Source organism: Stegastes partitus, unplaced genomic scaffold (genome assembly GCF_000690725.1).
Source record: "Stegastes partitus isolate 25-593 unplaced genomic scaffold, Stegastes_partitus-1.0.2 Scaffold2, whole genome shotgun sequence".
NCBI lineage: Eukaryota > Metazoa > Chordata > Actinopteri > Pomacentridae > Stegastes > Stegastes partitus.
The window spans coordinates 772,471-797,682 of NW_007577733.1; the positions used below are offsets into that span (position 1 = coordinate 772,471).

Below are 25,212 nucleotides of genomic sequence, written 5' to 3' on the forward strand. Positions count from 1 at the left end.
AAGGAGCATCTGCTGCCCAATGTTACATCAATCTGACTCCAGCCATCGTAAATTCATGTTACTCGTGGTTTTATTGGGTCTGCTGATTTATGTAATCGTACCCAGGGTTTTTATTGGATGGATACATTTGGGGCATCGATAACACAGCCCATGTGAAAGTTACCTACGTGAGCGTTGACGCCCTCTTCGACTGCGAAGGGGGCCGACTGAGAATGTACGCTCCTAATTTGAACATGTCAGCCCTTTTTTAACTGCAGCTCGTCACTGTCCTGACGCTGCTTTTCAAGACCTGGTGGAAACTCCTGCAGTGACATTACCGAGCCAGAATACCGGGAGGTGGCACCATGTGAGGCATGTTAGGACTTCGGTTTGACCCGCGGGGCAGCTGTTCATGTTGGGAGTCTGAGTCAAGTCTGCTCTCTGTGACTAAACCCGCAAAAATGTGATATTCCCATGAAACAAATTCAACCAACGGCGCTGCTCATTAAAATAAACGAGCAGACATTTGTTTCTAGTATCAGCCTTTCACTACAGTAGAAGCATAAATGCGTTAAACTGGCATAAAAGGTCCATTAAATCACATTTATTGAAGCGCCGACTATCACTTCTTGTGAAAAAATTACAGCTACGATTTCCGTCTTAGATAAAACTAAAGAATGGAAATCAAAGCTAAGAAGGAGCAGATTTATCCTTGTTCTATCACTGATAAGAAAAAACATCAGAGCCACTGTAATACGGGGTATTTCGGAGGTTTCCTGGGGGCACATGTGCTCTGTTTGATGTCTCAGTGTAAAGCGCCGAGCTGGTCCATTGTAGTGAGACGTGACATACCAGTCACAGCCCTTCGTTGGGCCTCTTGGTACAGATGGTCTCAGCCCAGTGTAACCTATGCAGTCCCCACGAGGTTACTCTAGTTCAGCAACTGCTGTGACCAAGCTTTGTGTCCCAGCAGGGTCGCCACTGCCACGTTTCAGCGCGCTCTGTGTGGATTCATATCAGATCAAAGTGCTTTGCAATGTACTTTTTATGAAGAGTGGATTCTACGATACAAAAAAATGCTTTGAAGTCTGAAGTTGAAGCTTCAGAGTTTGTTGTTTTTATGCTGTTTATTCTTGTCAGTTACTGTAAACTTCATCTGGATGACTCACCAGAGGAGTGTTTCCGAGAGTTTGGGGAGTCATGGGGAAATTTTGACTCCTATAAATCGAGCCTTCTTACATCATACATGGAGCTGAGCCCTCCGACCCGCCCTCCTCACCAAGCCCCTGCCATGCCTCCTTGCTCATTGGCTTCCCCTTGTGGGGCAGTTGACGCTGATTGGGTAGAAATGAGGGCAAGTCTGCACAAGACCTACTGACAGACTGACATGGAAAGAGGAAGGAGAGGAAGCCTGTTGGAGGCTTTGAGACACAAAGGGATATGACTGAAATAGGCGTTAAGGACGAAAGTACACGATGCACACACATCAAGGGGGATGGGTGCTCTTTGTATATCATTTAGCTCAAACTTCCAGCACGTTAAAATCAACTAAATCCCCCAACAAAACAAACTCCAGTTAAAACCTGCCAGCGTCTTTGTGAAAAGGCTTTTCAGGCAATTAATGAGTATTTTGTGCCCGTCTGTATATTATTTGTTATGAAAATGAGCTCCTCTGAGAGCGTCTTGGATCGCTCTGGGTTCACTGAGTACATCTGTTGTCTGTGTTAACGACGCTCAGATCGGGTTATGTAACAGACCTCTGTGAAAAAAAAAAAAAGAAGCAGAATGGGGAAGTCCTGCACTCTTAGCTTGCATGTAAAGCTCAGCCTAGATACTTCCCTTTCTCTCTGAAATCAGCCCTCCTTGTTGTTTTGTCGGCTGCTGACCAGAATCTTAAAGGTGCAAGAAGAAATGTTTTAATCTGTCTGAGCGGCTCTTTGAACATTTGGGGAACGTTTTAGCGCTTCAGATGGATCAATCGTGCTTTCATCCCATGAGACGGTGCAGCCGGTTCTTTTGTTATCATCAGCAAGATAGAGATGAATGTGTTCTCTCTCTGCAGGAATATCTGCCGTGTGTCCGTACATGACCCTGTTAAAGCATATTAATGAATCATACAAGCCAAGTCCATGGTAAAAATAACCCTCTAAGGACTGGTGTTAGATGTCCTTTGTGTGTGTTGATATGAAGACATCTAATGGGGTTTGATCCGCTGCTATCTCTGACCTGATGCTTCACCCCTGCAGCTCTAAATATAACCTCAGGGGGAAAATAACACTGTCGTGCTATTTTGCAAAGGGGTTGACCTTGTCCTGATGTCAACGATTGCTTTTGCATGCAGCCTGCACGTGCCAGATGAACCCAGACACCCAGACATTAATGAAATCTGGCTAAAATGTAACTTTGCACTTTGAGTCTTTAGCTATACAAAGGTGGAAGTCAAACAAAGTAGAAGCTAAAGTGCAGTTATTTACACTGGACACTGCATGGGGTTACAATGTCCAAAATCTCTTTGCACGTGATGTGTTGAAGCACTGAAAAGAGGTAAAGTGTTAGAGTTGGAAGTGTCATCACCAAAAGAGTACAAGAAGTTGAGAANGGATGGATGGATGTTTTACCATTAATATTTTGCATTGTTGTTTCATTGGCTGCTGAACCATGCAGGGCGGCGATGGTGATGGTAGGCATCTGTGAGTCATTGAAAATATCTACATTATCAGTCACTAGAGCACTGAAAAGTAAAAGATTCAGAACTGACCGTAGAAACACTTGGCTGGCGACTGTTGTATTTCCAACTTGAAAAAACTACATTGTCAAATTTACTTCATGAAGATGTACATCTTCATAACAGATACACTGGAAAGCCATTAATGTTATGAACTCTGAGCAGTTTCTGGATGTCTTTTTGGGCCTGTGACATTTTTACTCACTGTTGGTTCAATTTTCACTGTAATATAAAGTCCTGCACCTCTGTGGAAACAGCACAATCACAGCTAGACGTAGAGACAACAGAAAAAAGGTCTTCTGTGCAGTCTACCAAAGTTGTACCGTCATAAACCAAAGCAACAAACATCTCTGACTACAAAAACGTGGCATCAATACATACAACACTTTGAAAATGCCCACAGGTGTTACTGATAGTGAAAGTGTAATTCTAGCTGTAAAATTGTAATATTATTACGACATGTTTCATTTGTTTCCATATTTGTTTCCTATTTGCTCTGTGTGTTGCCTGTAGTTCAGCAGAGTTCAGCTGAAAAGTCCCTGATTTTTGTAACGTGACTGTTGATCACAGCTGAGTCACGAATGGCTTAGTGGAGTTTTTTACAGAATCTGGTTAATACCGATTGTTTATTATTACTTTGGCAAATTTTTAAATGAGATGTGGCGAATACAAGAATACAGTGAATTTGTGTGTCGTATCAGCATCAGAACATAAACATAATGTACCCGTTAGTGTGGATATGACATGCATCGTAAGTCATATGTGGAGAGAATAAACAGAAATTTGGCAGACTTGAGCCTATGGTTGCAAAAGCAGAGCCGAGTAACTCATAGACAGCAGTTACGCTGTTTCAACAGATAACGTGACTTAGCCGAGGCACACTGGTTCAGGATGTACCAGCCTGTGTGATGTCGACACAAAACAGAACCTAATATATGCCATGCTTCATGTTAGGCTTGGCAGATGGGCATGAGCATGAGGCTGTTTAACTGCTGCACCAGTGCAACACTGATAAAAATAGATGTTTAAAGTTTAAATATTGAGATTATTGGCTCATCTGTTTCCTTCTGCTCAGCATAACCTCCCCTCTAATTTGTCATTGCAGACCCACACGCAGATCAGTGTCCAAGTCCCACTGCCTGCAGTCCAGAGCCTCCTCCACGGAGACCCTCATTCACTCGCTCAGGATCGGTCCGCTACCAGGAGAGCGAGGAGTCTCCGGAGTGCAATGATAAGCCTTCAGGGAAGAGGAAGTTCAAAAGCAAACACTTGTGTGACAGCGATGAACCGAAGGTAAGTTGCTGATGCTGTTTTGCTGGATTGTAGTACATTTCAAATCATACGGGGCTGTTGGAGCAGGGGACCATAAATATATAAGCTTACAGCTCCCCCCTGTGGCCTGATGAAATGCTATGTTTGTCACATTTCTGATAGCAGCTGGGATTATATAGCACAGGTTCTTGATAAGAGGAACCAAGGGGTCCTAACTTGGCATTGCTTTACAAAAGCCTCCATTTCACACAGTGCTCTAATCAGTAAATGTGTGTTTTAGAGTAAGACCAAACGCAGCAGCTTGGGCAAGCGTGGTGCCTCCCTTGCCCAGGAAGATGATGGTGCTGGTGTTAAAAGACCAGTTAGTCCACCACCCACTCCAAAAAGTTTGCCATCTTCTCCACCCAATAAGAAAAGCTCATCTGGAAGAAGCAGTGGTTCAGACTCTCCACCCAAAAGGCCGGTTCCTCCAGAGGTTCGTCGACTGATTGTTAATAAAAATGCTGGCGAGACCTTACTGCAACGTGCTGCCCGCTTGGGCTATCAGGTAAAATCCCACCTGTTCACTTGTATAGTATTGTTCACAGGAATTTAACTCCAGTATATGGTTTGCTTCTTTGAAACATAATAATGTGACAGCTGTCCTACCTCTGTTCTACAGGATGTAGTCCAGTATTGTCTTGAAAAGGACATCAGGGAGGTCAATCGGCGTGATAACGCTGGTTACACAGCTCTCCATGAGGCATCCTCTCGAGGCTGGACTCAGATTGTCCAGATGCTGCTGAAACATGGTGCAGATGTCAACTGTAGTGCCCAGGATGGAACACGGTGAGGCTTCATGCTGCATGACTGTGATGATGGCTCTAATTAGTTAAACTCAAGTGTTGTCATGTGTGTAATCTTTGTGATAAATTCAAGCATGAAGGTCACTTCTTGATCTTTTACAAACAGCATGTGTATAAAATATCGTAAGCTTCAACGACCTCATCTCAGCTTTTTGAAGCCGTGAGTCTCATCCCACAGTCTTTACTGACCAAATGGAACTTGTTCAGATTTGCAGTTGTAATTAGTCATATTCATGGTGTGTTGGTTTGAAATCTTTTTTTAATGGAGTAATGCATATTTTTGTGACATCTTTTGTATATCTTGTACAATTCCTAAATAGTTTTTTCTTCCCTCAGGCCACTTCACGATGCAGTAGCGAGTGATAACCTACCGATAGTCTGGCTGCTTCTGAACCACGGTGCCGACCCGACTCTGGCAACCTACTCTGGACACACACCGGTCAAACTGGCACACAGCCCGAGCATGAAGACCTTCCTCACAGGTAGTTCATGTTTTTGTTTACTTTTGTTTCCATTTGAGTAGTTTTGGTTTAAGTGTATTAAATCAAAATTATTTTTGTGAGAGTAATTTACTGCGGGTTAAATTCAATTTTTCAATCATCAGCAAACACTTCAAACACATGATAAACAACCCATCACAAAGGCTTTCATAAAGCTAATTGAAATGAGACATGAAAACAAATAATTAAATGTTGATTTGCCAACTTTTCACTCACCCATCAGGCAATGTGTCAACACATTAATAAACTCTTTGCCCACTCCCACCACTTCACATTTGGCGCAGTGAACAATAAATAGTACCGGGTACATGCAGCACATATGAGAAGTACAAAGCTAAACCTTCATCTATCGACACGGAGTTTGACAGTAACTGAGTCACTTCTCGCCAGACGTGTGACTCAAATTGTTTTGTTGTCTTGCAGCTGTATTTGGTTGTCAAAAACTGAAAATGCTGTCCTAGTAAAATGAACCATTTTGACAGTGTGGTGTGTTATACTTGAGATTGCCACATACATATGTTATTAAGTAAGCAATGATTGATTATATTCTTAGAAGCTGTTATTCAGTCAAGAAGATATTAATTGACAATGCTCAAAGCTGACATAACATAACGCAGCACTGTTTGTCTATGATTTTACTCCCATCCATTTGAGATTTGGACCTGGAGTTTTTATATACTTGAGACAACTTCAAGTGGTTTTATAAATAACGTGAACAGTAAAATGTGAATCTCACCTTGACGTATTTGGAAGCTTGACATTATGCAAACTAAATCCTTTACAGTGTTATCCTTTAAAAATAACCAGCTGAATTTTAATCAGCAAATGGGCAGATGACTCACCCATGGCTCCTCCAGTTATTGACTGAACCCCTGAAAACTCATCTCTGGGTATCAAAGTTACTTATTTAGTGTTTTTTTTTCCATAAAAATATTCCCTTCTTGCCTTAAAATGGCATAGATGTAACCTACACTGTTGCTGCAGATCTATTAAGTCTCTGTCTTTCTCTAAACACACCCTTCCCCATTTAATGTCGCAGCTCGAGCACACCAGCTCACCTACGACTCTTCTTAAACACTGTAAAGCTAGTCTAAGCTTGTGCAAGTAATGATGAGTTGTAATATTAGCATAATTCAGCCATACATGTTCAAATCCAAAACTGATTCTGGAGAAGAATAATGATGCAGAAAGCTCCAACCTGCAAACTGACAGGTTTGGTTCCTGAAGTTTGTCACAAATGAAACCCTAAAAGCCTGAATCTGTGTTTTTAAGACTGCTGGGGTTTTTTTTTCGCTCATGCAATGTCTATCAGCATACAAAGACACCATTAACACGTGGTGCAAATGTACAATAAAGTCATAATTGTGGACAAACATGGATTTTGTGTTGAAGTTTGAAACTTTTAACGACCTCTCAATTATTAATCATTAAGAAAGCCAATGACTGACTAAGGTAAATGCTTTCCTTAATTTCCCTCCCTGTGGTCATCTGCCTTCCTGGCGAACCTTCACCATGTATGACTCCTTCTTGCTTCTCATAGGGAACCCAAAGCTAGCGTGTTACAGACGTGACCTCTGTGCTTTGTAATTTACTCTCTCACCGTCTTGATGGTTTTCCCAGCACTTTGCCACGTTGAAACATGAGTCATTCATTTGATTGCTGACGTTGGTGCAGTATCAATGTTTTTCATCTCATATAAACAGAACGATGGAGGCTCAGTAGTTGATACAGCAACACTCACATGCAGCTCCGATGCCCTGTTTTTTCTTTCTTTTGGTAGGCTGCTCTTGTCTGAAAAGTGAACCACATCACACAGTCAAGCTACAACTTTATTTACTTTGCTGATTCTTCATATGGATTTTTATATAGTCCACTTTGTTTTCAGACAAACACAAAAGTTTTCACTTATCCCATTATAAATTTTGTTTGGTGTTAACAAGCAGACCAGCGTTAGTGTGTGTAGTGTGCACTTGTTTTCATCTAATAGTTATAATGTGAACTGTCACAAAAATAATGCAATTGTTTGTTTTTCTCCAGAATATTTCACTGACCTGGAAGGCCGCAATGAACGCGATCCCACTTTACCCTGGGATTTCTACAGTAGCTCCCTGTTTGGTAAGAAACCTCAGTGCTGCATCTGTCTGTTGAACATAAGCCACTGATCAATCAAACATCCTATTTTAATCTGTGAATACAGTGACAGAAAAGTGGTTGAAATCTCCCTCCTCCGCTGTCCTTGAGGCAAGCGCTTTAAGACTTGTTGGAGCAGTGACCGGGTCGCTGCAGGGAAAGGAAGCTAGTTTGTAGGCTGGGCTCACTGGGACGTGGAGCGGTGTTAGCTCTGAGTACTAGCATCCGCGTTGTGTTGTAAACAGCCACAGGGAGCCAGTTATCCAGCAGAGGGAGAGGAGGATTAGAGTTGCATGGAAGAACTGAGGGAGACTAAAGAGAATGTGGACTGCAGCTTTCTGAATGAACTAGGAGACAAAAGATGATGCAGTTTTAATTATGACTTGACTATTTTTTTGTACACGGCAAGGACAAATATTTTTATATTCATTATGGCAACCATTCTGAAAATAATCTTTTTCTCTTTCAAATACTTCAAATCCTAAAGCTACATCTAAATAATTAAAATAAAACAAAGTATTGAAAGTACATTCAATTATTTCAGGTGATTCAGTCAGTTTGTTCTTACTTTGACAATTTACATTTTTCTCCTCCAGCTGTATGAGCCTTACAGTGATCACTAGTTTGTGTGCTTAATGTGTCCTTTGTAGCCTGGTGTTTAATGACAGGTTCAAATCACCCAGTTTCTAAGTTTTCTAAGTGTTAGCATTAAAAATATGTTTTCTTCCAAAGAAGCTGATCAAGTTCATCACAAATTATCAACTATGTTACATTCTCTCTTTCCTTTCTATAATATTTTATTAAGGAGGCCCCAATCCCAGCATTAATCTTGTTTTTAATATTATACACGTTTCTGTCAAATACATATAAATGAGCAGTAGCTTGATCCCTCTCATGTATGTTATTTCTGGAGTTTCTTATTTGAAAAATGACTGAAAGGATCATTTGTCTGGCTTTCGTAACCAATAATATTCTACAGCATGAGAAGCAGCCTTCATGGGACCCAGTAGACCCAAGAGAGCACAGGAAACGTTAAGCTTTAACTCTTTGGAGTCCAAACAGTTTCTGGGTGGTTTGTGCACCTCTATAGAAGCAGCACAACCGTGGCTAGAAGGAGAGGCAACTCAGAAATGTCTTTTGCGTGGTGAAACACAGTTGTAGTGCCACAAATCATCAAAACGAAAATTGTTGAATTTATGTGGTTATTCATTTTACAATTAATACAAAAAAACTAGAATCAACATGTTCAAAATTCTTTTTCAAAATACCCACAACTCTTACCAATACAGAAAACATAATTGATTGTCCACATACTATCGGTGTTTTTACTACTTATATTTTTAATTGTTCATATTTAGCTCCTGTCTGCTCTGTGTAAACACAGCCTGCAGTTCAGCCCAAATAAGCTCAAACAGCCCTGAATTCTGGCACAAATGTTGGTCTCAGCTGATGCACTCGTGGCTCCATAATTACGCGAAGGAGTGCATAATTTTATTTTTAATTTTTTTAGCAGAATCTGATCGATGCAAAGTTCATCTTTTTTTTTTTTTGTGATTTTGTGAATTATGATTTTGATCTTAGATTTGGATAATTGATAAGTAGCTTAAGGACAGTTAGAAAGACATCTGACGACTCTTCCTGTGCTCACAGTTTTAGTTCTCCGATAAATGGTGTAATTTTGGTGATTTTTAATGATAACATGGCTTTTAAACTCGCCAGCGGGGTTTGGGATTCAGAGGGTTAATCTGGTTTTGTCGAATTTTCTCTTTGACTGTCTTCAAGTTTTTTAAATTTAGGAAAAAATAGCAAGAAAGCCAGTTAACAAATATGTTTCTTGTCAACATTATTTCATATCCCTGTTCTCCTTTGTAGAAAGCAATTCATTTCAACACCATGATGTTTGTATTCCTGTAATTGATCAGCGTCACTCATATTCATGTGAGGATAAAGCGGCCACTAGAGGGCGTCCAGACCACGTGAATGTTAAAGTAGCTCAGTGGCAGATTCAGCCAGTTTGTCTGCTCCTTTTCATCCTCTTCTCACCTCTGTGAACTTCACTTCACTTCACAGAGACTGACCAGGAGCCGTGCTGGGATTTCCTGCTGTCTGAGCAGAACCAAGAGCTGGATGACGATCTAACAGGGAACACTGAGCGGGACTCGGACAAAGACTGCCTTCTGTTCGAGTTCTCCTCCGAGCCTCTCTTACCCTGCTATCATGTTCAGGTGTCATTAACACAGGGGTGAGTTCACAAAGTGACACATTATTGGGGAGAATTCATGGAAATATAGCAGAAAATAGGGGGTGGCCTTTAGGTAGCATCTGGATGTGTGTTCAAAAAAACAAACACAATAATAGCTGTTGTAGAATAATGTTAGGCCTTTAAACAAGCATGAATTGTGTAAAATTGACCACTTTGACTAAAGTTGGGGCCATTTATATTCATCATAATGCTCTGCTGCCACAGATATTCTAACGTCATCTAAAATTGTTTGCGGTTCCACAGTATGTTTAAGCATTACAGCAATTACAGCAGTCAGGTAGTCTATGATGACAGTGGATACTGGTACCTGGGACTCGGTATATGGCAGTTGTTCCACTTTTTTACTGCGTCTAGTATTTCACAAAATACACCGTTGAAATGTACTATTCATATTTGCAGAAAATCCTTTACTGATCAATCTATTTTCACTGTCACAGTTTTTTGTGCACAGTTGAACATTGAACCATAGATCTGCTTTTTCTGTATAAACAAATGCTGTATTTAGGCTCATATTTCAGTATTTAGGTGGTTACTGTCAATACACTGAGATGACCGTAGTCTGAGAAAGAAATGAAGAAGAATGGGAAGTATTATTCAATATTATTACCACAAATACAACATTATTAAATAGGATCTGGCTTCATAATGGACTAAAGATAAGGATGTTGTTGCCTCAGCAGTTGAAACACATTTTGTTGACTGTTTTTCTTGTAGTAATGTGATGTTTTATCTGTATGTGTGGCAGTGGTCAGTAATTAGGTTCCATCAATGGCCAGTTTTATCAGTTTTATTCAGTAGCATATAAGGCAGTCTGCAGGTGCCAGAGTATTTTATTTTTGAGGGTTTTTTTTTTAAATAATTATGCAATGTCAGATGACTTTTTCCCATTGTGAGGTTGACAGCAGCTGCTGTTACTTCTTTGTTTAAATTTAAATGGCACGAGACATGATTCCATGTATTTTTATGCACATTATAAGGTATTGCATTAAAAAAAACAAGTTTATGTAAATTGCAAAATTTAACAAAAAAAAAAATTCCTGGTTTTGCAAAAAATGTTGACGCTTGCTTGAGGTGGTGTTTTGAATTTTATTTTATTTTTTAAAGGAGTTTATCCAATATTGGGAGATGGAAACACCATTTTTAAAGAAGTTCTTACATAGCAAACATACAGTAGAAACATGGCTAACACCAGCTTTCCAATTTACCCAGTTTTTCTGATTGAAAAAAATGTGCATTTGTTTCTCATAGATGGCCAATTTTTTTCTTATGTCCTCTTCTTTGAATTTTTTATTGGTTGGCAAACAACAGTTTTTGGTTTCCGGCTACTTTTAGCCTATATTACTACCTTCTGATGACACTACGCAACCAAGTTTATTTGCTCCAAGGCAGTAAATGGAAAGATGCCCAATAAAACATTTGAATTTTCTTTGGTTTTTTTTTTTTTTTTGCCACATTTCAAAAGTTTGCTTTGAATTAGCTTGACACGTATATGGAAACGAAGCTATTAACACGTTAAACAAGTCTTTGTGGCTGAATGAATGTACTGTTGTTGTCACCTGTTTGTGTTTTAAAGGCAACGCTGTGAAATAATTAGGCCCATAGTTCACTTCCTCTTTAAAACATGGAAATCTAAAATTGCACATCTTGATTTTTTTATTCACAAACCAACATCTAATGTCACACTTTTCTCTCTCTAGCTTTTGCAACTGGTTCCTCCTGACAGACGTGCTGAAGCGTCTGAAGATGTCAGCGCGGATCTTCCGGGCGCGGTACCCGCACTTCGAGGTGGTGAATTTGTCGCGGGTCGAGCTCTGGAAGCAGGTATCAGTCAGCCAGGTGAGCTCTGCTTTGGCCTCTCCATACAGAGGCAAAAACAAGGAGCAAGACAATGAAGAGGAGGAGGAAGGACTTGTGGATCTGGTGCGTTGTGTGCCAGAGCTCCAGAGACTATTGGGCTCCTGCATTCACATCCTGCAAGAGGACGAGGAGGAGGAGGAGGAGGAGGAGGAGACACTGGCAAACACAGGGAAGCTTTGCAGCCGATAGCCTCTATGGCACCGCAGTCCTCCACCCTGCGGACACCGTTTGTGTCAGCCAGAGTCCTTCCCTGCAAGGAGCAACTCCAAGGAAACCTCTCCGTCCGTTGTAAAGAGGGTCATGGGTTTTAACTCCAGCCACAGTAATGACTCGACACTCCACAGATAACCTTTGACCTCAGACAGAAGTGATCTGAAGGACCTGCACATGTGAGTGGTCAGTGCTGGAAAGCAGCTTTCAGGTTCCTATCTATAGGTATATTTGAATACACGAGAACTATTGAGCAAACCTTTTTTATTGATTATGTATGTACGTGGTAGTGTATATGTATATCTTGCCATCAGGGTTAACACATTTGGTTATATAAATGTATTCTTGTGGCAAGGGACGGACAACATTTAGGACTTTTTGTTTGAGTTTGTTCCTGAGGGAAAGCGATATTTTTCGACAGGAGATAATCCAAGGCTTTTATCTTGGTGAACTCTTGCGTAAAGCTAAGACGCTTAAGTCAGGGAGGCCATTGGCCCAGATGGTTTCTCTGGCAACCTGGAGATCTGGAGACCTGCAGAGAAGAGACCATGGCACATAATATTCAGACATAATCACCGGCCCAGCTCGGAGCCTCGTTTCCATTTCCTCCTGTTTCATTTCTCACTTTATCTTCCTCAGTAGATCATTACAGGATGGACCTAAGAGCTCACAATGTTTCTTTCTCCTGCACATTTCACAAAGTAAGTCTGGGCAGCGCTAAGCTTGTCCCAGTCCCTGCTCACAGTATGAAATAATGCTGTTTTGGACCTTGAGATTGAGAGTTTGTTTACAAGAGTTGGACAGATCGTAGTGTTCTCCGCTCCTCCTGAACTGATACAGAATCCTGTGGATCTCTCTCAGAGGAAAAGCTGAACCATCTCTGGAGTCCAGAGGAGCTGAGACGCCCTCTTAACTGCAGCCACGACTGTCCCCCCACGTCCCGATATGGTGTTTCCAGATCCCAGAGTGCTTTGTGTTGCAGTGTTTTATTTACACTGATTGTTGTGCTTAATTTAATAGTCATTAATATATTTGACCTCTTGTGTATCTGACAACCCTATCTATGAAAATGCTTTCGATGGTTGGTGCTTCATTCTGAAATGTACTTATTAGGATCCCTTTATTCTGAGATTTCCTCCCTCATTCAAAAACAGTATTTCAAAAAAGCAAAAGTACAGTTTTATTGTACTGGTGCTACGATAGATTTTGTGTTGACAATCAATGAAGCTTTGGTTTGAAGTCACAAACTAATAAAAGATATTTAAGAAGAAAAGACTTAAGGTGTAAAGAAAAGTATAGTTTAGTTAAAGAAAATGGGTTACAACAAGACTGAAAGACTAAGACGTGTGTGAAGAGGAAGAGCCTTTTATTTGATTCTTTTATAAGAAATCAACAAGAATAAAGCATGATTGTGAATCATACTTTTTATCTCTTTGTTTTGTTCAGATGATTATAATAATTTAGATGTTCAGAGTATTTCTCAGGCTTATTTCAAACGATCCCTTTGTTTGGTGCAACTCCTACTGAGCTGTTTTTTTTTTTCCTCCATAATAATTTGTGAATTAGAAATAAAAAGCGGGATTGTTTCTGCTTGCTCTGAAGACTCGGAGTCACTCCTCGGTCGGCCTTGAGCTGTTTTCTGTTTCTGACGTCAGCAGAATGAATAACAAGCGTTGAATTCAAAAACAATAAAACTGAGCATTCCTCAGTTCCCCCAGTTTGCCCCTACAGCACCAGTTAGCTATTATGAAACGTCACTAAGATGTTACTGTGCGAATCAGTTTGTACTCTGCATTATCTTGTAACTTTAAGATGTTGTAACTTATTTTTCCTGATAGAGACGTTAAAAAAAATACAATTAGCTAAAAATGGCTACAGCTTTGGTTTGCCTTTTGCTTTTGTTGCGAAAGATTTCATATCTGTAATTGAGTTGATTTAGGAGTGTAACATGTAACAGAGTTGACAGCTGATTGTTTAAATTTAGATTTGTGAGGAGGCATTTTACAGCCGCTGTTCATTGCTCTGAGTTACTCTGTTACTGTGTTGTCTTTGTACCATCTGGAGCTAAACTTAGACTGTGTCTTTTTGGGGTATGACAGGAACGCCATCGGACAGGCTTTGTGTTTGTTACATTTAAGGATGTAATGTCTGTTAATGCTGATGCTTGGGCCCATTTTCTCACAAACTATAAAAAAACAAGAGAACATTACGAGTGCAGAAATGCCTGGGCTTCCTGAGTGAGCATGTACTGCCTAATTAATGTAAAACAATCAAGGTTGGGCTTTTTGAAATCCTCATAGGTTTACAAATTTGAGTTGTGGATCTCAGATTATTCCTAAGAACTGGAATCGTACTTGTAGAACATTATCCTCCTTTAATCTGGTGTAAAGTCTTAGAGCTGCTCTCAAACATGGGAAGTCTACAGTTTAATGACAGCTGAGCACACTGTCGCAGCAGAAAGTTGTAAAGAACAATGTTCAGGTGGCCTTTATTTCAGTTTGTTTTGGCAACTGCTGTTTCCAAGGTCAAGAGTATGCTGTCGGGTTAGAGAGGTTTTAGTGACCTCATGCTTTTTAATGTGGTTTGGCTTTATTTTATCCACTAGAGGGAACCAGTGACAGCAACTTTGTCAACATCAAAGCTGAAAGGAGCATCTGCTGCCCAATGTTACATCAATCTGACTCCAGCCATCGTAAATTCATGTTACTCGTGGTTTTATTGGGTCTGCTGATTTATGTAATCGTACCCAGGGTTTTTATTGGATGGATACATTTGGGGCATCGATAACACAGCCCATGTGAAAGTTACCTACGTGAGCGTTGACGCCCTCTTCGACTGCGAAGGGGGCCGACTGAGAATGTACGCTCCTAATTTGAACATGTCAGCCCTTTTTTAACTGCAGCTCGTCACTGTCCTGACGCTGCTTTTCAAGACCTGGTGGAAACTCCTGCAGTGACATTACCGAGCCAGAATACCGGGAGGTGGCACCATGTGAGGCATGTTAGGACTTCGGTTTGACCCGCGGGGCAGCTGTTCATGTTGGGAGTCTGAGTCAAGTCTGCTCTCTGTGACTAAACCCGCAAAAATGTGATATTCCCATGAAACAAATTCAACCAACGGCGCTGCTCATTAAAATAAACGAGCAGACATTTGTTTCTAGTATCAGCCTTTCACTACAGTAGAAGCATAAATGCGTTAAACTGGCATAAAAGGTCCATTAAATCACATTTATTGAAGCGCCGACTATCACTTCTTGTGAAAAAATTACAGCTACGATTTCCGTCTTAGATAAAACTAAAGAATGGAAATCAAAGCTAAGAAGGAGCAGATTTATCCTTGTTCTATCACTGATAAGAAAAAACATCAGAGCCACTGTAATACGGGGTATTTCGGAGGTTTCCTGGGGGCACATGTGCTCTGTTTGATGTCTCAGTGTAAAGCGCCGAGCTGGTCCATTGTAGTGAGACGTGACATACCAGTCACAGCCCTTCGTTGGGCCTCTTGGTACAGATGGTCTCAGCCCAGTGTAACCTATGCAGTCCCCACGAGGTTACTCTAGTTCAGCAACTGCTGTGACCAAGCTTTGTGTCCCAGCAGGGTCGCCACTGCCACGTTTCAGCGCGCTCTGTGTGGATTCATATCAGATCAAAGTGCTTTGCAATGTACTTTTTATGAAGAGTGGATTCTACGATACAAAAAAAGGCTTTGAAGTCTGAAGTTGAAGCTTCAGAGTTTGTTGTTTTTATGCTGTTTATTCTTGTCAGTTACTGTAAACTTCATCTGGATGATTCACCAAAGGAGTGTTTCCGAGAGTTTGGGGAGTCATGGGGAAATTTTGACTCCTATAAATCGAGCCTTCTTACATCATACATGGAGCTGAGCCCTCCGACCCGCCCTCCTCACCAAGCCCCTGCCATGCCTCCTTGCTCATTGGCTTCCCCTTGTGGGGCAGTTGACGCTGATTGGGTAGAAATGAGGGCAAGTCTGCACAAGACCTACTGACAGACTGACATGGAAAGAGGAAGGAGAGGAAGCCTGTTGGAGGCTTTGAGACACAAAGGGATATGACTGAAATAGGCGTTAAGGACGAAAGTACACGATGCACACACATCAAGGGGGATGGGTGCTCTTTGTATATCATTTAGCTCAAACTTACAGCACGTTAAAATCAGCTAAATCCCCCAACAAAACAAACTCCAGTTAAAACCTGCCAGCGTCTTTGTGAAAAGGCTTTTCAGGCAATTAATGAGTATTTTGTGCCCGTCTGTATATTATTTGTTATGAAAATGAGCTCCTCTGAGAGCGTCTTGGATCGCTCTGGGTTCACTGAGTACATCTGTTGTCTGTGTTAACGACGCTCAGATCGGGTTATGTAACAGACCTCTGTGAAAAAAAAAAAAACAAGCAGAATGGGGAAGTCCTGCACTCTTAGCTTGCATGTAAAGCTCAGCCTAGATACTTCCCTTTCTCTCTGAAATCAGCCCTCCTTGTTGTTTTGTCGGCTGCTGACCAGAATCTTAAAGGTGCAAGAAGAAATGTTTTAATCTGTCTGAGCGGCTCTTTGAACATTTGGGGAACGTTTTAGCGCTTCAGATGGATCAATCGTGCTTTCATCCCATGAGACGGTGCAGCCGGTTCTTTTGTTATCATCAGCAAGATAGAGATGAATGTGTTCTCTCTCTGCAGGAATATCTGCCGTGTGTCCGTACATGACCCTGTTAAAGCATATTAATGAATCATACAAGCCAAGTCCATGGTAAAAATAACCCTCTAAGGACTGGTGTTAGATGTCCTTTGTGTGTGTTGATATGAAGACATCTAATGGGGTTTGATCCGCTGCTATCTCTGACCTGATGCTTCACCCCTGCAGCTCTAAATATAACCTCAGGGGGAAAATAACACTGTCGTGCTATTTTGCAAAGGGGTTGACCTTGTCCTGATGTCAACGATTGCTTTTGCATGCAGCCTGCACGTGCCAGATGAACCCAGACACCCAGACATTAATGAAATCTGGCTAAAATGTAACTTTGCACTTTGAATCTTTAGCTATACAAAGGTGGAAGTCAAACAAAGTAGAAGCTAAAGTGCAGTTATTTACACTGGACACTGCATGGGGTTACAATGTCCAAAATCTCTTTGCACGTGATGTGTTGAAGCACTGAAAAGAGGTAAAGTGTTAGAGTTGGAAATGTCATTGCCAAAAGAGTACAAGAAGTTGAGAAGGCAGGGGACACCCTGGACAGGTCACCAGTCTATCACAGGGCTACACTTAGACAGACAACCAAGCACACTCACATTCACACCTACGGACAATTTAGAATCACCAATTAACCTCAACATGTTTTCTGACTGAGTGGGAGGAAGCCGGAGAACCCAGAGAGAATCCACGCTGCACGGGGAGAACATGCAAACTCCACACAGAAAGATCCTGGGTGTCCTCACCGGGACGTGAACCAGGGATCTTCTAGCTGAGAGGCGACAGAGCTAGCTGAAGGTGCAATATGCAAGAATAATGTTGTCTTCAGCAAACAGTGAAGTCTGTTGTAATCTGAACTTCTCAATTCTGTGGTTTGGCAGCTGGTTCGACCGCACATGCATGTTAGCACACAGTAGTGCATGTGAGTCCCTCCCTTTGGAACCACTGGCCCTGATCGTAGGTACAGTCTTTCAGCTGATGCCCCAAAAAGCCAAAGAATTAGAAAAATAAAGTGTTTTGTTTCTGTAATTGATCTAATTTAGGTAAGCAACATAATTTAGAGTGTCTACTGCTCACTCACAGTTGTTCTACTTCGGTCTTTGTGTCTTTGTGAGCTGGTCGGTCCACAGCGACTCGCTACAGCCGTCATATGAATTTTATAATGCTAGCATTGGCGAATGTTTGTGGCTGGATTATTTTTTGTTGCCTCTCGTGTACACAACTTTTCTGTATATAAATGAAAGTTAAGGAAGGGGAGGTTGTGACTGACGTACCCGTTATTTCATTTATTTATTTGGTTTGAGATGCTGGTGCTCACGCAGCATTCATGGTTCCCAGTGGTTGCACACAGAAGCCTTAAACTTCCTGCTTAATTGTGACATTTGAGAGCAGATAACATAACAGACGATTTAAAGTAATATGTTAAAAGTTTGTTTTTAGGTCATGCACTTAACTTTTTACTTAAGAAAAAGCGCAACAGAATTGATGTGAAAATGCAAACCAGACAGCTCATTATACAGATTGATCCCTTAAAGAATAGTACAAATGATTGTATTCATGATTTATAAAGCATGGCAAGATAAAAAATTAATCACTTTACATACTGCCATCATATGAATTTCTAATCGTAATTTGCATGTAGATTATATTTTGAATTATTCATCAACTGAAGTGTCCTTCCGGTAAAATGGTCAGGCTGCTCTTTGTATTTGCAGCTGCACAAAGGTGACTAAATCAATTACAGAAATATTTGAAGAAGCCCAACAACACAAAAGCACCCCTCTGTTCTTTGTGTCACAATATGCTTGAGGGCACGTCGTTCCTGTCCAGCAAACAAAAACACTTAATAGCCCCTGAAAGCTTCATGCTAAAAGACAAGCCAGAGCTACATGCAGCAAACAGACATTGATGTTGGAAATGTGATCACAGTGTTTTCTGAGGGTTGTATGGGTTTCCAATAACTGACAATAGAGGCCTTCATGTCAGTGAACACACAAACAGTCGTGCTGTTGTCCTGTCCTTGTCTTCAGCAGATTAGATTGAATGCAGCAGGCGACCAGAGATGGACACAGACCTGCAGAGAGTTCGTTTGTCTCCCTGAATAGATGGACCAGACAGTTATCGCCTGCCTAGCTGATAAGTAGAGTAAACTGAGGATTCTGAGGAACAGAAGGTCATTGCCTATTAGACATGAGGCCGGTGGTGAAAAGTGTTTTTTACTTTAAGTACACTTTTTAGATACTTTAAATGAAGTATTTTTTGTTTTAACCTGCTTTACTTGGGCACATCTCAGGAACAAATACTTTTCATTCCAGTAGCTGACATACAAACAACCTCTGAATTATGATGCAGCATTATTATGTATCAAACTTCTGACTTTCTGTCTAATGAGCACATTTACTTTTGAGGCTTCTGTCTGACATTGCAGCTTTTATTCATTTTATCTAAAGTAAAAGCTCACAGTGTTTTCACCAGTGGAAACTCAGATGAAGCATGTGTCAAAGATGACTGGCACACAAAACAGACCTGCTGATACTGCATGCATGTGTGCTTCACATGGGCTTATATTGACCTATATAAGCAGCACATAAAGTGACATAGTTCTAAGTGAGCAGCAGACAAGCCCAGGCTGAGAGGATTGTTTGCTCTCAGAGACACTCTGTGTCAGGCTGTAAGCTGCTCCAGCTGGACTCCACACCCACCCACTCGCCTCTTGCATAACCTCATATGTTCTTCACTGTATTTTCTGCTCGGAGCGGGCACATACTGATCTTGGTGTGGCATTCGGCTGCACTGGCAGAATGCTCTTTGGTTTGCAACCATACCAACATGAGGTGCGGTTAGTATTCTATGGTAAAGTTTTGTTTTAAAAAGGCCCTTATTGTGCTCGAAGGAATTCAGCATTTTCTCCTGTTTCACCAGCAAGGAAGGTTTTTGTAACACAAAAAACACACATATTGACTGTTTAACTGAAAACAAGGAACATACATTACCAGTCAGGCCCAGGTCTTATCATAAAAACAGGAACAAGCAGGGAGGGGGTGGTGCCTCTGGGTTTCAGTGGGAAAGCCTCCTAAAGGAGAACATGGTGTTCCCGGCTTCACAGCTGTGTCTCCATCTAGACAAGACAAAGAGCCGAGACTGAAAGACTGGACAGCAGCTTTTATCTGAAACCAGACTCTCAGACTTAACACACAGGGTTTACATGTGCAGTAGAATGCGCCTTATTCAATCAAAACATTACAGAGATCAAATGTTCAAATGGCAAATGAGGGAATAACAAACCCTAAAACATGCAGCTCATGGTGGTTGCTCTGCAGTAGCAGTGATGAGAGAAGTATTTTACTCAAGTACAAATATTAGATGCAACATGTACTTAAAGTGTTGCGAGTGAACTATTAGCATCATATCAATGTGTCATTATTATTGATGCATTTACGTGAAAGCTGCATTTATGGTGTCAATGAAAAGCTAGTTTACCTACTTTATATAATATTGTATGGTTCAATTGATGTAAATCTTATTTTGTAAAGTGAACATGAAGCCCGTAAACCATTCATTGTCACTTTCACCAGCGCTTTGTGTAGTTTTATTACGCAAAATTGCTAAATATACTGATACTGAACAACCGGGGGGAAAAAAATCCATTTAAGACACTGATAAGTAACCAAAATATATCCTATAATAACTTTTTTTTTGTTACTGTCTAATACAGCCAAAGATATTTTTGAGAAAGATGCTTGCATATAGTAAATCTGCTGGTTCACAGATTTACCAACAGTTGTATGAAGGCATTTTACAGCCCCAATGAAACTTAATCTAATCCAATAGGTTGGAAACACTCATTCTGTTTATCTTATTTTGTGTGGCCTGAAGTGGTACAGACCACCGGAACCTGATTGGCCCCCGGGTGTCTCGCTACTACAGTCAGAAAGTCAAGTCGTAGGTAGATGGCAGGTTGGTATTGTGTATGGATTATTGACCAGGCCTACTGAGTCCAGACAAAGAGCCTCTGATTCAAACCTCTGTGTGAAATGACTGTTAACATTTCTTTTAGTGTAAGCCAGAACAACCACGCAAAGAGACACAAAACAACCAGGAAGAGATATAAAACGTCCACAAAGAGACCTAAAAATGAGACAGACCAATGCCAAAGGAATACAAAATTACATTGAAGACACAAATTATCTACAAAGAGACACAAAATGACAACAAAGAAACTCCAAACAATTACAAAAGGATGCCAATGTCTTCAAAAAGGGACCATAAAGACTGTAAATGACCACAAAGAGACAGAAAATGACTTCAGAGAGATATATAATGACCACACAATTACAGCCAGAAAGTCATAAAATGACCTCAACGTGAGACAAACAACCACCAACAGACATAAAACTGAAACAAAAAGTTACAAGGAGATGCATGTTGACCTCAAATAGAAAATGACCATAAAATGATGCAAAATGCACACAGAGACATACAAACTCTACAAAAGATAAAAATAGCACAAAGAAACATTAAATAACCACAATGAAACTAAGAATAACTTCAAAGAGACACAAAAAGACAATTAATAACACAAAATAGCCACAAAATGATCAGAAAGAGACACAAATGCACTTTTAAAAGCCTCTAAACAACTTCAGAGACATGTAACAACCACAAAAGGACATAAAACCACTATAGGGAGACAGAAAAGGACCACAACATGATGCAAAACTACCACAAAGAGACACAAACCTTCCATAAAAAAGCCTCAGAACACCTACAAAGAGACATAAAGCAACCACAAGGGAACAGAAAAAGTTTTTCATTTGGCATTTGGATTTCCTGATACTTTGCATCTGTTCATTTTACCCCCTACTTTTACAAGCCTTCCAGGGCCTGTTGCGTCTAAACATTATGATGCTGCCACTACCATGCTGCACTGTGGGAGTGGTGTGTTGGTGCTTGTGAAGGCTGTACTTCCTTCAGAGTAGTCGTAGGTGTTTCGGTGGACTCCCTCACTGATTTCTTTCTAACACGGTCAGTCAGTTTTTAAAGACATTCTGAGCAGAGTTACACACGCACCATATTATACTTCTTAATGATGCATTTAATTGTACTCAAAGGAATATTTATCCACTTGGAAATTCCATGCATCCATCCCCTGATTTATGCATTTCAATAACCTTTCTTGTCCTCATGGTGTAGTTTTACCAGGAATACTAATTCACCAGTGACTGGAGCCTCCAGATACAGATGTCTTTATTCTAGGATCACTTGAGACACATTCACTGCACTCAGATCATCTATGCTGCCCTACTTGTGTGGCTTTAAGCACCAGCTGGCTGCACCTGTGTTGACTTAGGTGAGTCACTTTAAAGCAGGTGAACACTTGCAATCACTTATTTTATATTTATTAAATAATTTACATCACTTTTTAAAAATCTGTTTTCATTTTGACAAAAAGTGTTTGTTTTTTTTTAATTATTTGTCAAAAAAGACAAATTAAGTTAACCACAATTCAATGTTGGGGCGCGCCTATAGCGCACCTAGTTGAGCGGGTGACCCATGAAAAGGGCCTATAGTTCCCCGACACAGCGGTTGTGGGTTCGACTCCTGCTCACAACCCTTTGTTAACGGGGCGGCTGTGGCTCAGGTGGTAGAGCGGGTCGGTCAATGATTGGAAGGTCGGCGGTTTGATTCCCTCCTGTAACCTGTGTCATGGTCATTGTGTGTATGAATGGATTGGTTGAGGTGTTGGTCGGAGGGGCAGAATGGCAGCCAGGGCAAATGTGGCTACAACCGTAGCTACCACCACCGGGATGAATATGTGTGAATGAATAATTGACAGTGTAAAGCGTCTTTGAGTGTCTACAAAAGCGCTGTATAAATCTGATTCATTATTGCAGCAAGAAGGTCGCCGGTTTGCGTCCCAGTTAGGACACCGGGATCTTTCTGCGTGGAGTTTACATGTTCTCCCCGTGCAGCGTGGGTTCTCTCTGGGTTCTCCAGCTTTCTCCCACAGTCTGAAAAAAACATGTTGAGGTTAATTGGTGATTCTAAATTGTCCGTAGGTGTGAATGTGAGTGTGCTTGGTTGTCTGTCTCTAAGTGTAGCCCTGTGATAGACTGGTGACCTGTCCAGGGTGTCCCCTGCCTTCGCACTAAGTCAGCTGGGATAGACTCCAGCCCCCCCGCGACCCTAATGAGGATTAAGTGGTGTATAGAAAATGGATGGAAATGGATGGATCTTATTTACCAGGGTTTTTTTTTAAAGTCAGCATATAAATTTATACTTTTTTTACCCTGTGATTTTGACAGATATTATCTGTAACTCAACCAAACAGGGAAAATCTATAAAATAACTGTTAATTTTAATTTTTTAAAAAAATGTTCAGTCCTTTTTTTTCTTTTAAAACCAGCAAAAATCTGGAAATTACAAATATTTATTGCTGATAATCAAAAAAAAGTGTGATTTTATGGTCAAACATTGTAGAAGAACAAACTATCACTTGAAAAAAATACAGATTTTTGATGTGGACATGAAATACAGTAGTATTAAATGGAAATACTGGAGATAGACATCAGGACACCTTGTCGACACCTATTTATTGAATATTCACACATACAGAAAACACAGAGGCTCATATTANCCCCCCACAACCCCAGTGAGGATTAAGCGGTGTATAGATAATGGATGGATGGGCAAGTCAATGTTAAAAAGCAATAAAAAGAAAAAAACTTTTATTGCTTTATTGCTAGGATGGTGAATGTGTTTTATAGGTACTGTAGATGGCAGTACAAAGTTAACATGGAAGTAAAGATCAGGAGATATTTCTGAGCCAATCTCACTGTGGCACAGTGCAAAAGCTGCACGTTGTTTATGTTTGCTCATCACATCTGTAAATGACTTCGCTGACAGTGTTATTTCACATCATGCAAAGCAAAGACGTCATCAGATGTGGAAATAATGCTCACAGAAATCAGTTCTCTGTAGGAGCCTGTTGTCTTCGTGGAAGTTTTCTGCAACCGCACTGCTCTTGTGCAGCCAGAGAGTCACATAGAAGGGTTAATGACATCAGTGAGCGTGATGCTTCACATTATGTCTGCAGCACAAGGCGGCATATTGTAGGTCTGAGCCGTGCACAATAATGTGAGCTTCACATGAGACAACTTTGCAATGCCTAGCAACGTGCATCACATTACATAACGACAAACTTGTTTTCAGCGCCGGCAACTGTTTGGGACCAAGTTAAAAACCTGCTGGAGGGCCTCTCCATGTTTAGTTCTGTCGAGACAAGCAACTAAGACTCAGTTACTATCCCCAGTTTATAATATTGTGTTTTCTGCTCTGCTTCATTTATTTATGTTACCAGCTTCTTTGGTATAACAATATTTTGCATGTGACTAACTTACTCCGTATCAGGGAGGTGTTAACTCAGCTGTATGTTTATCAGGAAATTTGACACCATTGTTTCAGAATTCTAATTTCCTGAGTGTCTGATATCCAGAGAAAGATCACAGCTAATGCAAATAAATTCGAGTTTCAGTTTTGTTAGCATTAGGCAGCGAAAACACCTAGTAAAGATAAGCTAAAGGAACTTATCATATTTACAATTAATAAAAAGGCACGTGTTAATTGCACATGTGACCGATAAAGCAAGGCGGCCTTTTGTTTACAATGTTTTCTCACAGATGTGTTTAATATTGAGGTCAGTGGGGTTGTTATGCTAGATGTTGAGAGGTTTAGTCCTTGAATTGCTGCTCAGATTACATTTTATCGCACATGTGCACCTAATCAGGGGTATAAATAGCTGATAAAATGTGATGCACTGCTATAGATTAAACTACTGTAAAGTCTGTAAAGTAGCTAGCTAATACAATAAAACGCTGATTACACCTGAGAGGAGAGGTAGCAATAATTCAATAAAATATAACACTGGGGAATCTGTTGCCTAAATATTTTTGGACTTATTTTTGTGTTAAATATTGATTTGAGGAGTATTTTGTAGAGCGTTACAACGCTACTGTAACCTAAGGAGAACATACAACACTTTCAAACTGAAATCAGACACTTGGACTTAATACACCAAAACTATGAGAGTGAAATGTGAAGGTCTGTAGAACCTTTAAGTTAAAGTTCTGCATTCTGCTTTAGTTACTTTAGTAATTACTATTACATGCAAAATGAACTTGTGACAGTGGAGCTGCAGCCATTAACCGATTTAACGATTATTCCATGTTAAATGTGAACATTTTCTCTTTTCTTTACTCTGCAGTAAAATGAATATCTTTATTCATTATGGAAAAAACTACATGTTCAAGGATGTTGACTTGGGCTTTGGTTTTATAGCCTAAAGAATAAACTGAATTACTGACAGATTAAACAGTGAAAATAACTGATGAAGGTAAAAATATACATTGGTTCTGTTTTGACTCCATCACAATGCTTCTAGCACCAGTGACGGCAAATTAAAAGCCCGCTTGAGGCCTGTCTTAGTTGAGCAAATGTTTCTTTTTGTTCTACCAAAATTTGTTTAAAGTTTGTTTCTTTTGTTATATTTAAACTCAGGTTCGCTGAAACGTGCCTGCATGTTAAAGCAAACACTACAGTGAATGCACTGGCGTGTTTGCTCAGGGAGCAGTGCCGTTACCACTGGAAAGTTCAATTTAAGGGTGGCCAAGTGATAAGAGCAAACAGGGCGTAGGTTAGAATTATTGACCCGTGATCCTCCAGCACCTGTACAAGCC

General features: G+C 40.6%; 1 protein-coding gene across 1 annotated transcript; it reads left to right on the plus strand.

Moving 5' to 3' along the window:
• The first annotated feature begins 2,637 nt into the window (after positions 1-2,637).
• Positions 2,638-12,167, plus strand: LOC103353313 (BCL6 corepressor like 1). The gene is made up of 8 exons (XM_008276232.1): positions 2,638-2,659; positions 3,810-3,997; positions 4,257-4,523; positions 4,638-4,804; positions 5,158-5,303; positions 7,359-7,436; positions 9,522-9,693; positions 11,412-12,167. Exons 1-8 carry the CDS (start codon positions 2,638-2,640, stop codon positions 11,758-11,760), a joined length of 1,389 nt encoding a protein of 462 aa, XP_008274454.1. The 3' UTR covers positions 11,761-12,167.
• The last annotated feature ends 13,045 nt before the right edge of the window (positions 12,168-25,212 follow it).

Bases quoted from the DNA above. Each gene is read 5' to 3' on its own strand.
- LOC103353313 (XM_008276232.1), top strand. From the start codon at position 2,638: ATGCAGGGCGGCGATGGTGATG. The intron at 4,805-5,157 runs GTGAGGCTTCAT...TTCTTCCCTCAG, and splicing joins AGTGCCCAGGATGGAACACG to GCCACTTCACGATGCAGTAG. The intron at 9,694-11,411 runs GTGAGTTCACAA...TTCTCTCTCTAG, and splicing joins CAGGTGTCATTAACACAGGG to CTTTTGCAACTGGTTCCTCC.